This window comes from Abrus precatorius, unplaced genomic scaffold (genome assembly GCF_003935025.1).
Source record: "Abrus precatorius isolate BTA unplaced genomic scaffold, Abrus_2018 Scaffold1, whole genome shotgun sequence".
Lineage (NCBI taxonomy): Eukaryota > Viridiplantae > Streptophyta > Magnoliopsida > Fabales > Fabaceae > Abrus > Abrus precatorius.
Window position 1 is genome coordinate 1,226,840 of NW_020874291.1, and position 16,221 is coordinate 1,243,060.

A 16,221-nucleotide genomic window follows, 5' to 3' on the forward strand; every position below is an offset into this window, starting at 1 on the left:
ATAACTTGTTAAATGTGCTGGTTAGCATTTGAAACATTATTTATTTGTTTGATTTTAATAACATAATTTTACAAGTCACTTTAGGTTCTTCAACAAGTATTGTTTTCATACAAGTTTCCCCATGCTCACTCACAATTAAAAAATAATATGAATACTATATATTTCTCAAAATACTCTTAAAGTGGTTAAGTAATTTATGCCAAAAGAAAAAAAAACAAGAAATTATTTCTAAGTACTATATATTTCTAATTTCTACTTTATGTATCACAGGTAATTGGTGGAGATTCAATGAACTACAATAATTCTTTTATTCTAAAACCACCCATTGAGTAAATTAAACAACACCATTTTATTGAGTTTAATTAAGTTAACTCACATATTACTCAACCCATATCAATAATTCCACTTAAATACAAACATTGTTCTTATTAATATTTGACAAAAATCAAGAGTAGTCAAGCTAAACAACTTGGAATAGACCACACCAAGTTCTAACCACCTACAATCAAGAAAATGCATACATGCATCAATACACATTAAATATCCATATATTTTCTCCCATACATCTGTGTATTGTTTTGGGTACAACATTTATGTATGAATATCCAAATTGTCTTGAGTGGTTGAAATTTATGCAATGCAGATTAGAATAATGGTATTTCATTTCTCATAATATAAATGGAAAAAAATGCAAAACAGTTGAATTAAGTAGGAAAGAAGCTAAGTATATACCAAACCACAAAGCCCAAATAGTTAAGAAGAAAGGAAACCACAATAGCAAATAGCAAATAGCAAATAGCAAATAGCAAGGGGTAATGTGGTGAGAGGAAGAGCAGCAAAGCTAATAGATTAAGATTAGACAAAGACAAAGAAAGAAAGAAAAAGAGAAAATATAGAAAAAGAGAAAACCATTAGAATAATTGATGAAAATTTGCTCTATATAAACATATATCCACACACACCAATTTTTTTCTTCTGCTTTGGTAACTGCAGAGAGAAAGAAAGGAAGAGAAGAAACGGTGCGAAGCAAAAGAAAGGAAGAAAGAAGAAAAAGCGTGGAAGGAGGAATCGGCGGTGCTTCACCGGCGATCGCTCATCGGGTCCGGCGAAGTTCAGATCGCTGCTTATGCTTCTCTGGTAAGTCGGTGGATCGTCACCGCCTTCTTCTTTTGCTTCTGCAGTTCCTGGATCTGTGATTTCTGTCGCCGATTACCGTGTTTCTAAATCTTTCGTTTCATGTTCCAATTCTTGTTTGTTTCCTCAGAAAGTGGATTTTCCTGTCCCCAATTTATGAGTTCATTGTCGTTTTCGGCGTCAGTAGTGTCGTTCTCTTGGTTAGGGATTAGAATCTGGTGGAAGTGGTGTGTTTTGAAGGGAAATATGACTTGTGTTTTGTGTTTGTTCTGGATTGTGTTTAAACGTGGATTCAATTTGATGAATTTGCTTTTGCCTTTTTGATTTCTGGTTCTTGTGACGAGTCTTATGGTATTTGATTATTTGTAGTTGCTTTTCTGTGGTTTTTCTGGGCAGAAATTCGTCCCTTGCGATCTTTCCAGAGGCAAAATTGCTGTAGTATTGCAGTGCTGGGTTATTGGCTCACTTGTGGAAAGTTTTTATATATGGGCTGAGGTACACTTTTCATGGGAGGTGTGGAGGATGAAGAACCAGCTTTGAAACGAATGAAATTATCCTCTAAAGGACTAGTTGGTCTCTCTAACGGTTCATCTTCAGCGGGGCCTGTTGGAGGCTCTTCAACTGACTTGATGGCTCGGCCCCTATCATCTGAAGGGGACAGCGAAGTTATTGGTTCGAAAGGGGTTATAAAGAGAGAGGAGTTTGTTAGGATAATCACGAAGGCATTGTATTCTCTTGGTTACAAGAGGAGTGGGGAACGCCTAGAGGAGGAGTCTGGCATACATTTGCACTCATCTGTGGTGAATCTGTTTATGCAGCAAATACTTGATGGCCATTGGGATGAAAGCGTACTCACATTGAATAAAATTGGTCTAACAGATGACAATGTTGTCCGGGCAGCCTCGTTCTTGATATTGGAGCAGAAGTTTTTTGAGCTTCTTGATGGAGAAAACTTCATGGATGCATTGAAGACATTGAGAAGTGAGATTGCACCACTTTGTGTTGATAGTAGTAGAATTCGTGAACTTTCTTCCTGCATAGTTTTGCCATGTAGCCAGGTTGGTTCTTCTAGGCAAGATATTATACGGGTGAGATCACGTTCAAAATTGCTGGAAGAATTGCAAAAACTTCTTCCCCCAACAGTGATGATACCTGAGAATAGATTGGAACATCTAGTTGAACAAGCCCTTATCTTGCAACGCGAGGCTTGCCCATTTCACAACTCATCCGATAAGGAGATGTCGTTATATTCAGATCATCACTGTGGAAAAACTCAGATACCTTCTAGGACATTACAGGTTAGAAAACGATATGTCTAAAGGGTGTGAGGTTTAAATGGGAATCTTCATATTTGACCATTATACTTTAACCTCACTGTAATTGTCTGTGAAATCCTTATTACTGACTTGTTGGTCAGTAGTGGTAGCATCATCCTCTTTCTGGTTCCTTTTTAAAGTACTACTAATTTTTGTGAGTATTTAATTTTGCATCTTGCAAATGGCTATGATTAATTTTTACTCCATGTGGGTTATTTCTCTTTTGTCTCAACTTTAGATGATGAAGCATTATCGACGTAAAAAAATTTTTGTATGAAATAACAACATTCTGGTGATAGTAGTTTCACACTACTGTCAAAGATGCTGGTCTTTATCGTAAAAGATATAAAGTCATTTTGTACTAGCATAATTGGTACTTGAAATGTGAAGCTTCTCTATCCATAGGCTTTTGGGTGCTGGAGCTTACTTTAGTTCTAGGATTCTGTTTCTCTTATTGATGTTGAATCACTTGAATACCGTTCATATCCGGTTCTGGTTAACCTGGTTTGCTTATAGATTGAACTTTGTTTTGAGATTGTTCTTGTCCGTTCTATCTTATTTTATGTCCTATATTTGCTCATTCTTGATACTCTTCTCTTATATCCTTTCTGGCTGTCTACCTATACCTTTGAAGGCTTTTCTAGTCATCTGCATCTGTTGTCTCAGCTCTCAACCTTAACCTTGACTCCTCCACACTTCTCCACAGGCATACCCTGTTGCCATTTTGTGTATGTTAACTTATATATCTGTAAATATTTATACTGTTTCCCTAATTGAAATAGTTCCTAAGCATTTTTTGTGGCACAATCACACAACAGTTTCTTACCATAACTTGTTCTACAACTTGAACCCATTGTTCAAAGCTATGGCAACACTTCATTAGCCCCAGACACATGGATATATGCATACACTTTGGATGTTCAGGTTGAATCTTTGGTGCTAAAAGACCCATTTGTCATCAGGGAAGTTCCATGCTTACTACTGTCATATCTAGTGCTTATTTTCATCTCCACTTGATTCAGCATTGACACGCCACTATTTGTCAAGTTCAATTTAAAGATATAGAGATCTGGTTTAGCTAGATTTATTATTATTATTATTATTATTATTACACAAGTAACAAGTTTTTTTGAGAAAGGATAGAATAAACATAACAACCAAGCCTTTTTCGCTGGGTGGGGTTCAGTATGTTATATGTGGATCAAACAACACCATAATACTGTATCATAAATCATGTCTATGGACAAACCATTGACGCATACATTCCTCTTATTGGTATTACATGTAATGTTTAATCATAAATCATGTTTATAGAATAACAAACATAAGAAGAGGAAAGAGGTCCTAAAAGTGAAGAGCAGAAAGAACAAATTCTTGAGAAAGCATCAAAATGAGAGTTTTCAAACCTTTGTTTTTCAACTTTGGAAACACTTCTAAAAGTTCTAGAGTAATGCAGTTCTCTCTCCATTTCTAAGAGAGTTTGGCCTTTTTTCTGCATACATGGTATATGTATTTCTTCCTTGTAAAATTGAAACTGAGATACTTATCTGCCAATGATTTTCTTAGTTCCAACTTTCATTAAATGTACAAAATATCGTATTACATATGATTATAACAATTTCACATGCAAAAATAATTATGTGCTAGCTTCCTAGCTAGAAAATGAATTATGGTATCATACTGAAGAATTTTACACTAAAGGGGCAGAGACTATTCAGACTCAATTTAAATACTCGTTAAATGACATTATAAAAAGAGTATAATAAGAAGAGCAAAGCAAAGATCCAAATATCCTAATTTAAACATAAAAATATCTAAAACGTTGAAATAAAATATATTGGTATCCTTATAAGTGTTGAAATGGACTAGAATTTGGTATTTTTGCTTTGGCATCTGTCGTTTCACCAGTTGTTACTTATTAAAATGCTTTTCTCTCTATAAAACAATGAGAATTGTGCCTCATTAGTCGGATTTGAGGGTGAATTTTGCACATAGCTTGGATGTTATGTCTTTCAAAATTCAAATGCCAGTTCCAAACCCAGGGAGGAGAAAAGATAAAAGGGATAGAACACATAAAGTATTGCAACCATTTTCTTCATTGAAATTACTTGATTGTATTATGATTTTATCCATGTGATATTGGAAGAAGTTGGAGAACCCTTGATATGTGGGTTTCAGCTAAGGAATGTTGGGGCTTTCTATAATGATGTTATTTGAATGTGATGAACTACATGGCAGAATCTCAATGATTTTTCTTTGTTCACTGAACTTGGTCCAGCAGCAGCAAAACCTGTATACTGGTTATCTAATCAAGGGGTTTAGTTGCTAGGAGTTTCGGGCAAGGATAACTAGATAGGTATTTGGTGAGTATCAGCAGATCATTTTGTTATTTAAAATACCAAGGTATAAGTGAATGTAAATGTGAATCAAAAGAGATAACTAATGACCTATAATGTCAATCTAAAGCTGAAGCTATTAGGTGAAGGCTAATAAATGGTTTTTATATCTACGACACCTCACATTAGAGCCTTTTATGCTTGTAGCATGGACAATGCACTGGGCTGCCCTATCATGTACTGAAATTCATAATGACTTATGCAAATAAGTGTATTTCTTTTCATTTACTCCTAGCTGTTTGTTCTTCAACCTTAACTACCCTTATATTGCATGAATAATATTGATACTCAAAACAAGTTCCTGTTTAAATCAATACTCAAATCATAAAGAAACAAATGAATAAATATGCATGTGATAATTAAGACATGGATTAAGGATATGATGCTTTTTAGGGTAGTAAAGGTTATTTTAACTTAGCCATGGAATAGAAAAAATAAATTTCTTTATTTTGATTAAGGGAGCTTTGAATATTATGTTAAATAATTGTTTCATGTAACTTTGGAGTCTTGCCCATGTGTAGGTACATCTTCAATTGCAAGTTGTGCCACTTCCCTTTAGACTGTTGTGGAATTTTTCTGTCATTAGTGTTTTAGGCATGTTCTTATCTGGATGTTGACGTACCTGCCTTCCACCAAACTATATATGGAATGAAGGGCATAAGTATGATTGATGTGTGTTTTTAACAGGCTAGTATTCCATACAATAACTTGTAGATTATTGGGTGCGTTGGATCTTACAACTAGTTGTGTCTGAATTTCTAGAATGTTTTAAAGAATTATATGTAATTAGATTTGGTGCACCAGCAAGGTAAAATCAAGAAATGGGGTCAGTATAATTTTAAATAAGTATTGGAATGACAATGTGGATAAAAGGTTGAAGATAAGATCATAATTCTGAAGTTTGTTGTAAGTACATTAGAAGAGCACCACAAGGAAAAATTCTTGTTGGATATAGAAGGTTTAGGTTTGGGAATATGATTCAGAAGATTTTGCTAAAGGGGATCTAAATGGTCATGTGGGGGAATGCATCTAGAGGATATGAGGGTTTGCATGGGGTTAGCCTGGGGGGAACAAATGCTAAGGATGAATATATCCAAAGATTTTTCTTAGGTCTTAGCTTTGGATATTACAACATCCAACACTTGTTTTAGGAAACAAAAGTGGTATGCTCTCAAATCAAATTTTTTTGTCCACAGGATTCAGGGAAAGCTTTGCATGGGTTGCAAAGTCATACCCAGAGTGTTTGATTACCCAACAGAAAATATTTTGGTTACTCTTGACTTTGGAATTTAAGCCTAACTCAACCCCAAAAGCTAGCTTGTAAGATGATGATTACTTCGGCCTTTATAAGCTCTCATTTAGCCATATTTATAGTCAATGTGAGACTTCAACAATTACAAATGTAAGAGTGAAGAGGAAAGTAAAGAGTAAAGGACAAGGTTTCAAGGCTCAGGTGATGGCAATTAAAGGTGAAAAATGAAGGAGCTTTCTATGAAGGGTTTTTGGAGGCACTAGGAAGTGTTAAGCATATGTGGGACAAGATGGTCAGGGATCAAGAAGCCAGGCATCTATAAGGTTAAATAATCTTGGTGGTGGGATGCAAGAATGCAAGATCAAGTTAAGGTTATAAAAGAATGTTATATGGTCCTTGTACAAAATGTTATCAAGAAAAGATGGAAGAATTACTCTCACAAGCCATTTAATAAAGGACACAAAACCTTACTACATTAGATAGGTTCAACACTGTAGATGAGGACCAGAATTATTACTTCTATCATAGAATTCAAGGGCCCAAGGTATAAGAAGCATTAAGAAGATGGATAATGACAGTATTTGAACTGGTTAATATATCTATTTAGTTATTGAAAGGTCTAGGTGAGCAAGATTTAGCTGGCTCTATAGTTATCAATCTCGTATAGTGGCTGGAGCCAAAAGTGCTATGGCAAAATAACACATAATAGGATGACTGCTATTAGAAATTTTATTTACAAATTATATAATTTATATGATGTGTATATAAATGCTAAAAATTTTATATTTAAAATTCATGACATATTCATAATTTAAAATAAGAAGTCACAGGTTTTAATTAAAATAGACAAGTAAATAACAATAAAAATGAAAGAGAAACTATATCCAATTGGGAATTTTAAATTCTCGAAGGGGGAGAGAATTATCAATGTTGCCAAAAAAAATCTCCCAAAACAATACTTTTTTGAGGGCAAAAATGACTTTTTGTAAAATTTCACTCTAGTGTTGCTACGGCCATTATTTAATAGTGCTTGGCTATTCAATTTTTGTAGTGGCCTATACCTGCTCCATCCCGTGATACTGCTATAGAACCACTACAGGTCGCCATTGATAACTGTGGCTGGATCACAAAGTTGTTTAACAAGATTATGAGGTCTAAGAAAATGTTGAACAAGTGGTGTAGAAACACTTCAATTTGTATTTGTAAGAATAAGGGAAATATACAAAATTGGGAAAATTGTAGCAGATTAAGCTCACGATCCATCTATGGTATGAAGCTATGGCAGAGGATTATTAATAGATTGATGGAATGATATCGTGGGAACAGAAAAGGATTATATATGGTGTTCATTGATTTGGAAAGTGTTCGATATAGTGCTAGGGGATGTATCGTGAAAGGCCTTAGAGAAAATAGGAGTTTATATTGCCTATATTCCAGCAAGCAAGGATATATATGTTAGGTAGGTAACTCCCATTTTTATTAGTTATGATATGTTAGTTAGGGGCTCTTACTAGTTAATTAGACTGAATTAGTTAGTTGTTAGGAAGGCTAAGATTGTAGAAGAAATAAAGCATATTGCCCTTATAATAAGAGGGAGGCAGAGCGAGGGAGAGATCATCAACGTCACTTGTGAAAGGATTAAGACCTTTAGGCATTGGGAGACAACAAGGTCTCTCATATACCCTAAGTTGTACTAGAGAATAATGCATATTTTGTCTCTTTTCTTTATCTATTTTCTCTATTACTTTCTCTATTTTGATCCAGTTCTATCAACTGGAATCAGAGCTCCGATCCTGGAGCTGTGGGTATCAAATTTTGAAGATGATTCCAAAATTTGTTGGAGAGCAACAAAGATTTGTTGTTATGCATATCTGAAGTAGTATTGGACCATTATCCACATATGCATTTTTATCAGTAAATGAAGAAAGCATGTAATCTCTATGCATTACCTCAATATGACTTGGGCTGCATTTTAGTGTCTTTAAAGTCCCTCTTTTCTGGCTTGTGGTGTGTTGTTTCTTTCTCCTGTTCTGTTGTACTGATCTAGTATTTTTATTTGTTGCAAAATCTTTTTTTGATGATGAACAGATAACCAAAACCTTTGTTTTTATAATGACCATCGTGCATTTACTTTCTATATCAGGAAATACATCTATGTTCTGATGTTATTTTCTTTTCTTGCAAATATTCTGCCAGGTATTAGAAGCACATGATGATGAAGTATGGTATGTACAATTTTCGCATAATGGGAAATATCTAGCTTCAGCGTCAAAGGATCGATCTGCAATCATTTGGGAGGTAATATCTAACATTGAAACATGCATTTTTTCTATTTTTATCATCAGATCCTTGCTTCACAGACCAATTGTAAATTTTTATTCATGTAAACATACACAAATAGCATATGACATGCACTGCTCCTTTTATGACTGCTATGGATATCATTATCTATCAGCATAATCCAAGTTCAATTGTGTACAGTTCTATCATACCTCGTTCTTTACTTTAGCAATGTATAATTCATGTTTAGAGCAAAACGCTAAGACTGAATGACATGTAAAGGTGGTAAACCATCTCAAAGAAGATGTTCGAGTTTTGGTTGTTAGATAGAGTGTAGTCTACTGGTACAGTGAAAGCCAGAGCACAGCACGGAAAAGATTTACCAATGTTGACATGTTAACTTCCATCTAAGGGAAACAAAGACAAGGAGAAACATGGATTTTTATGGTGATCACTGATCACTGTATATTTCTTTGGATCTGGTAGAAAGATAATAAAATCTTGTGGCAATGTGTTGATTATGAGATTTAATCATTTTTATGGTTGGGGAGGAATTCCTCCATCTTCATGGGCCTTTGTCACCTCTGAAATTGTCTTAGAAACATTTTGGGGAGAAACTTAGATGTTGAACTGGTAAAGGGATAATTATATTACTGACTGAAATGGAAATATTACAAGGAAGTAACCCTTGTAATCTGGGAGCCTAGCTCCTCAGAGAATGAATGCAAAGCACCTCTACCAGCTTACAGCTGTAACAAAATAACAGAAGGAAAAAACTGACTTTTCCTCCAAGGTCTACCTTCCTAAAAGGAGCCTTACACATGACAAGAGCCCTTTCCATAGCTAACTAACTGTGATAGCTCTCCCTACTAGTTTTGAGCATTTTCCTTCCTACCACTTCTATAGTATATACTTGCAAAATAGGCTCATGACTGAGTTTTACCACCCCATGTTGCTTCAATTGGTTTTTGAAACTCCTTGGTCCTAACATTTCTCTCTCTGTCAACTGAAGCCTTGTTCTCAAGGCTGACCTGAGGAAATTGATTGCATATGGTAAGGGCATCTTCCTACATAGCTTCTTCAATAGGTTAGCTACTTCATTGAATAATCCATTTAAGTTTTAAGTTTTCCAATCATTCTCTCAGACTCTGACCCTCCCTTAGCTCCAGACAACCCTTGGAACAAGTTGTACTCCATCTGTTGCCATTCCTCCATCATTCATTGGAAGTTTGGTTGCTTTTTGATTTGTCTTTGCCTTGCATTCACCCTACTATTTTACAGTAACTTCTAAAGAAGTTACACCAGCATCCATGGCTGTAACGCTGGCAAATCATCATTTGGGCATATACTCAGTGGCAATTAGAGACTGAGAATTTGAATGGTAATGTTATGTGTTATTTACTGAAATGGAAATATTACAAGTATTTCCCTATGTAATCCAGAGCCTAGCTCCTCCAGAGAAGGCAAAGCACCTATGCCCAGCTTACAGCCACAAGAAAGTAATAGAATACAAAACTCATACTCCAACCTCTACTTCCATGTAAGGAATCCTACATGTGATGGACCCCTTTCCAATAGCTAGCTAACTGTGACATCTCTCATCCTATTTTTTAGCATCTTCCTTGCTACACCTTGTACATACATGTCTTTTCCTGTTTTTTGTTGTCCTTTTTAAGCATTTCTTACCATGCTCCAACCTTATGCTAGGAACCATAGACAAGCCTAGTGGTGGTGGACAGTGGTATGCCAGTGATACAGCTCCTAGGCCAGACACACTGACTGGCAGCACTGGCCTAACTAAAATAGAAAAGCCCTTAATTTATTTCACTTTTACCCCTACGACCCTTTCATCACTTTACTCTTGAGTTCTGTAACGTCACTGATAGAGAGTTTAGCATTTTGTTTTGTGAGTCTGTTTGTTCAATGCCATTGAACCATTGATTAGTGATGTTGCCTTTTTTCTATCATTTTCTTGGTCAGTCTTATCTGTAGGGTAACTTCAAAAATGTTCTTTCAAGTTTTGGTTTTGACGTATTAAATTTTGAAGAAAAAGTAGCTATTTTGAAATCTTGCTTCATATCCTTGTCCCTTGTGTCCATATTATGATGATAATATATTAATTTTATAATTTATTATTATTATACAATATATCATAGTCTTTTCATGTCCTATATTTTTAAAATATTCTGTGTTGTCATGGCCATGTGGTGTTGTATGTATATCCTTGCTTCCGATTTTGTGTGTGTTGAATAAGAAGTGGATTTGAGGTAAAACTGTGTGGGTAGTCAGCCCATACAATTAGATCTTTCTACTAATTACATTATTACTTACAATACGAGTTAACCAACATAGCAGTAAATTGCTTAATTATAACACTCCCCTACAAGCAGGAGCTATTAAGCTTTCAATTTATTACAAACAAGCCCAACCTAATAATGGCAGCACAGTTAAACCTATGCAAGAATTTGGAGACAAAAGTAGGAATAAGATTAAATAGACCAAACACTAAGTCAAACAGGATATACGTTGCAACGGATGCACAGTCAAGCAGCCCTTGAAGTGGTGGAACCAAGGCACAAAGGACGGATTAGACCAGAAAAGGGCTGTTGATTACTTAGTTGAAGTTGCTTTCCAAAAAAATCAGCATTTCTGAAAATATTAAGTGCTAACCATACATGTCAGGATAACATTCCTGGTCACAGTGTTCTTGACTCTTGAGCATTAATCATATGCGATGAAAACAATGCCTCCTTAAGGAGTTTGGTTTTTCTAAATCCCTTAGAGTTACTCAATATATGTAATAAGCTTGGTGCATATGATACATGCTTAGCTTAAGAGGTGTTATAAAATATGTAATTTGCTAATGTACAGCTGCAATTTTTGCTAAAAGAACTTGTTTGATTCAACTTATTTTGAAGAATGAATCTTTTTCTTTTATTTTTTATGTGGCTTTGAGAGAGGGATGAACAAATAAAGCAATTATTTCCAAATATTTTACCTGAAACAATTATTTAAATATTATTCTGCTGTGAAACTTTGCACCCCCTTATTCCAGCCGAATGCTCTTTGAAAGTTAATTCCGCTCTGCCTCTATATAGATTACTGTTTTGGGTTATTTTATTAATGACGACTCTGCCATTACTTGACCGAGTGATCTGCTGATAGGAATTAGGTTTTTAGGTGCTTCATGCATTTGTGATATGTCCTGCTTCTGTAAAAATTGGTCAATGTACTCTCATGCACACATGAAATGTTACCTAATGTCATGGCATCAGGTTTCACATTTTTGCTTTTTGGTTTTTCTTTTGATAGGTAGACGTGGATGGTGGACTGTCTATCAAGCATAAATTGTCTGGTCACCAGAAAGCCGTTTCTTCTGTTTCATGGAGTCCAAATGACCAAGAGCTCCTCACATGTGGGGTGGAGGAGGCTGTTAGGTGCTGGGATGTCTCCACTGGTAAGTGCCTGCAAGTTTATGAAAAAGCTGGTCCTGGCCTGGTCTCCTGTGCATGGTTTCCAAGTGGGAAATATATACTTTCTGGCCTTAGTGACAAGAGCATTTGCATGTGGGAGTTAGATGGGAAAGAAGTGGAGTCTTGGAAAGGACAAAGAACCCTTAAGATCTCTGATTTGGAAATCACAAGTGATGGGGAACATATTCTCAGTATTTGTAAGGACAATGTAATACTGTTGTTCAACAAAGAAGCGAAGGATGAGAGATATATTGAAGAGGACCAGACAATAACTTCCTTCTCTTTGTCAAAGGATAGCACACTCTTGCTGGTTAATCTTTTGAACCAAGAAATACATCTTTGGAATATAGAAGGTGATCCTAAACTTATTGGCAAGTTCAAGAGTCATAAACGCACCCGGTTTATTATCAGATCTTGCTTTGGGGGACTCGAGCAATCTTTTATTGCTAGTGGAAGTGAGGATTCGCAGGTATTAATCTCAAATTCCCAGAATACTAATACATCATTTTTATTTTTGGTTTGAGATTGTCCTGGTTGTACATGGTTGATTTTCATTTTTCGCAATCATTTTTAGTACTACTGCGAAAAATGTCAACAGAAGCCAATTTGAGTTTAATGGATGTGTCTTTGTAGGTTTACATATGGCACAGAAGCTCAGGGGATCTAATAGAGGCATTGCCTGGTCATTCTGGTGCTGTTAACTGTGTGAGTTGGAACCCAGCTAACCCTCACATGTTAGCCTCTGCCAGTGATGACCGGACAATTAGGATATGGGGCTTGAAGCGCCTGAATTTAAAGTATCCAAATGCACACAGCAATGGCATTCATCACTGCAATGGGGAAGAACTTAGATGAACTCAAACTATTTTCATTTCATTTCTTTCTTTTATCATTGCAATTGTGTAAATACCTTCACTATCACCACAAGTAGACATTCATACCAAACATGCATGTGACTTCTCATCGATCTCAAAATAAATTCTTGTTTCATTTAAGCGTTTATTTATCTTTTTGTCCTTGGTTTTATTAATTGATTCTCGTGTGTTTTACTTCCAGCAGCAGATTCAATGACTAGGCTATTGTTAGTTGTTTTATTTTTTGGAAAATTGCTTTCATGGGCTGGCATGCAAATGTTTTATCGGAAAATATTGGCAATACACTTTTTAACATTATTTTTAACAACAAAATTTATTAAAAATTACAAAAATATTAGAAAAATATATAAAATTAGGAATGAAATAAAGTGAGATTTATATTATTTTAATAAATTTTATTTAATAATTAAGAATGTTAAAAAGAGTGTCGTTAGTTTTTTCTAACCTTGTTTTTGTTTTTTCAATTATGATTAATATACAATTTTAATCTTTTAATATAATAAATTTTTTAATTATTATAATTAACTTCAATGTGGATAATAGTAGACTTAAGATAGATGTGGAATAGGAAATTATTTTGGAATGTTTAAAAGCATGAAATGTAATAAGATTTAGTGTGTATTTAAGTATATGATTTTCATCTAAAATTTTATAATTTAAATGTGATCTTAATATGTATTAAAATATTAAAAATTTTCTTTTAGAGTCATAAATTATTTGAATTAGTTTTTCATAAATTCTTTCTAATCTTACTTAAAAGAACAGTATAAGAAATTATCATGTATATGGGAATGTTGAAATAGAACCTATGGCCAGAAAGAACTGTCAACATGTAAATTTTTTTTTTGACATTTTGATAAATAATTTTAAAAATACATGTTTTGTCAAAAAAAAAAAACTTTTAAAAATATTAAACCGTAGGTGTTAACTAATTGTGCAAAGTATTTTCAATTTTCGCTATTTATAATTTTGTTGGAGTATGTTGTCTCTCCTAATCCTGAGAAGTTGATATGGTATCTTAAAAAAATTATCTTATGGTATCTTGAAAATATTCTTACTATAATTTTAATATTTATTCTTACATATAATGTAATCTTAGATTTGGTAAAAATTATATGGTAAAAAAATGATAAAAAGGAAAGATAGAATAAATATAAGATGTGATATGGTTGATATATATTAGAATAGTAAAACAGAAAATATTATATTATTATTCTTAATATTTGAGATAAATAAAAATAATAGAATAAGATATAAATTACATTTAAATACAAAATTACTCTTTTATCAAAATTCATATAACTTTTAAAAATAAATGTTTATTGAACTTTTTACTTGTCAATATATATATATATATATATATATATATATATATATTGTTTTAAAATATTTTTATGGAAATATAATACTAAAATTTGATATTAAATTATAATAATTTTATTTAAATTTTTTACAATTGATTTTTTTGAGGAAAGAAATCATAGTTAGAACAAAAAGATTATAAAAAGTTTTAAAATATATTTTATTAAATGATTAGAATATATTTTACAAATCTTGTTTTTTAAATATTTTTTCTTAAAAAATATATATTTTGAAAAAAATATTTTTATATAAAATACTCATATAATTTTTATATAAAAATATAAATATATTTTTTGAAATAATTATTATTTATAAAATATTAAAAAAAGTATAAAGTATGAGTGAGAATGTAATAGAAAAAAAGTTATAATTTTATAATTTCTAACTTTCGGCAAGATAAAACTATCCATCAACAAATATTTAAAATAAGATAAGATAGAATGATAGCACTATTTCTATTTTTAACTTAGCAAACAATGGATAAATAATTTACCAAGGTTGCATTTATCTTCACCTCTTGTTGGTGGAGATGCTTGGTTCTTTAATTAAATGTGGTTGATTGTGTATGTTGTTTATGAATGATTGTTCTAGATTTTCAATGGAGTTGTTTAAGCGCATGGGGTTTTGAGTTTTATGTTTAGGATGATGTTACGTAACATGACTACATGAGGAGTTAGAAAAAATGAAAATGAAAATGAAAATGAAAATGAAGTGAGGGAGAGTTAGTGAGATGTCTCCCTCACTTGTTTGAGAGGGGTAAGGAATAGTGAGATTTCTCCATTTCAAATTGATCCAAGGGTGGAGATGAGTGCATCCTTTGTAAACCATCCATTTGCCCTCTTCTAAATTCTTAAATTAATGAATTTCTTTCAAAAATCTAATTAGCTTAAAGTGGGTTTAGTGAACTAATCTCAAATTCAGATTTTTGGACACAAAATCAGTCTAAAATACCCAAAAACTCAACGTATCTCCCACAAAATTTTAAAAATTAGTAGTTACTAATAAGATAAAATAGATAAATAAATACAAGTAAAGTCTAATTAATTTATTTAAGCTATGCTTAAATTAAAATTTTCTTTGATTGAGTTTGAGAAATTAAAATTTTATGACTTCTCTCATGGTCTAGTTCACATGTGTGGAGGTGTGTTCATATTTAAAAAAATTTAAATGTATCAAAATCATCTAAAATAAAATAATATCTTAGTGTTTTTATGTATGGCAAAAATCTTTTGGAACATAAAAACTTGTTTTGTAAACATTTTTAACTTACTATATATACACGTTTATTTTATTTTATTACATAAAATAACTATTACTTGATTTAAATTTTGTTAGGTTAAAATATTAAATATTTTATGTTAAATAGACAATCAAATATATATTTTGATGACTCAACTAAATACTTATTTATTTGTGCGTATGAAATAAATATTATTTAATTTAAAATAAGACATAGTTAAGTATACATATAAGACCAAAATTAAAATATTTAATATGTATTATTAATTTATAAAATATGAGAGTGTTACACTCAACATCAAATATATGTTTTTAAAATGCATGAATAGAATGAAATCCAGGAATATACCAAATGATAACACAAGAAGAAAGAATGGTGTAACATTTTATTTCAAGTGATACACACATAAACATAAAGTTTTAGGGAGAGAGAATGGTGTCATAATCTAAGTAAAAAAAAATTAAACTTAAAAAATATATACATGATTTACGTATATTTCATTCTAAAAAAATAAGTGAATTATAACATATTAATTATTAAATATAGTATTTTATCTTATTCTAATAAATCAATATATGTTTTGATTGGTTGGTTTCCAACAAATAAAAAAAAGAACTAAAAATGGGTTAAACAATTCAATTTAAAAATTTTAAGAAATATAAATCTATATGTTAGAATAATAGATACTAATAGAAGAATTTAATTGTAATGATAAAAAAAATAGAGGTTAAATTTAAATAAAATTTTATTGGCTTAAAAAAAAATTTTCAAAAATTTTACATTTTTTAAATTGAAATTTCATTTCTAATTTAAAAAAAAAAATTTAAAAATTCTTTTTCATTCTCTTTGTCTCTCTTATTTCATTCTCACCTTACTTTGACTAGTGTTAACAA

The 16,221-nt window shown here is 32.4% G+C and overlaps 1 protein-coding gene across 1 annotated transcript; it reads left to right on the forward strand.

Moving 5' to 3' along the window:
* Nucleotides 1-786: 786 nt before the first annotated feature.
* LOC113856634 (WD repeat-containing protein 26 homolog) lies at nt 787-12,874 on the forward strand. The gene is made up of 5 exons (XM_027488557.1): nt 787-1,137; nt 1,531-2,432; nt 8,295-8,396; nt 11,691-12,320; nt 12,485-12,874. The coding sequence occupies exons 2-5, from the start codon at nt 1,641-1,643 to the stop codon at nt 12,704-12,706; spliced, it is 1,746 nt and encodes a 581-aa protein (XP_027344358.1). The 5' UTR covers nt 787-1,137; nt 1,531-1,640; the 3' UTR covers nt 12,707-12,874.
* Nucleotides 12,875-16,221: the final 3,347 nt, after the last annotated feature.

Bases quoted from the DNA above. Each gene is read 5' to 3' on its own strand.
- LOC113856634 (XM_027488557.1), top strand. From the start codon at position 1,641: ATGGGAGGTGTGGAGGATGAAGAACCAGCTTTGAAACGAATGAAATTA. The intron at 2,433-8,294 runs GTTAGAAAACGA...ATATTCTGCCAG, and splicing joins TACCTTCTAGGACATTACAG to GTATTAGAAGCACATGATGA. The intron at 12,321-12,484 runs GTATTAATCTCA...GTGTCTTTGTAG, and splicing joins GTGGAAGTGAGGATTCGCAG to GTTTACATATGGCACAGAAG.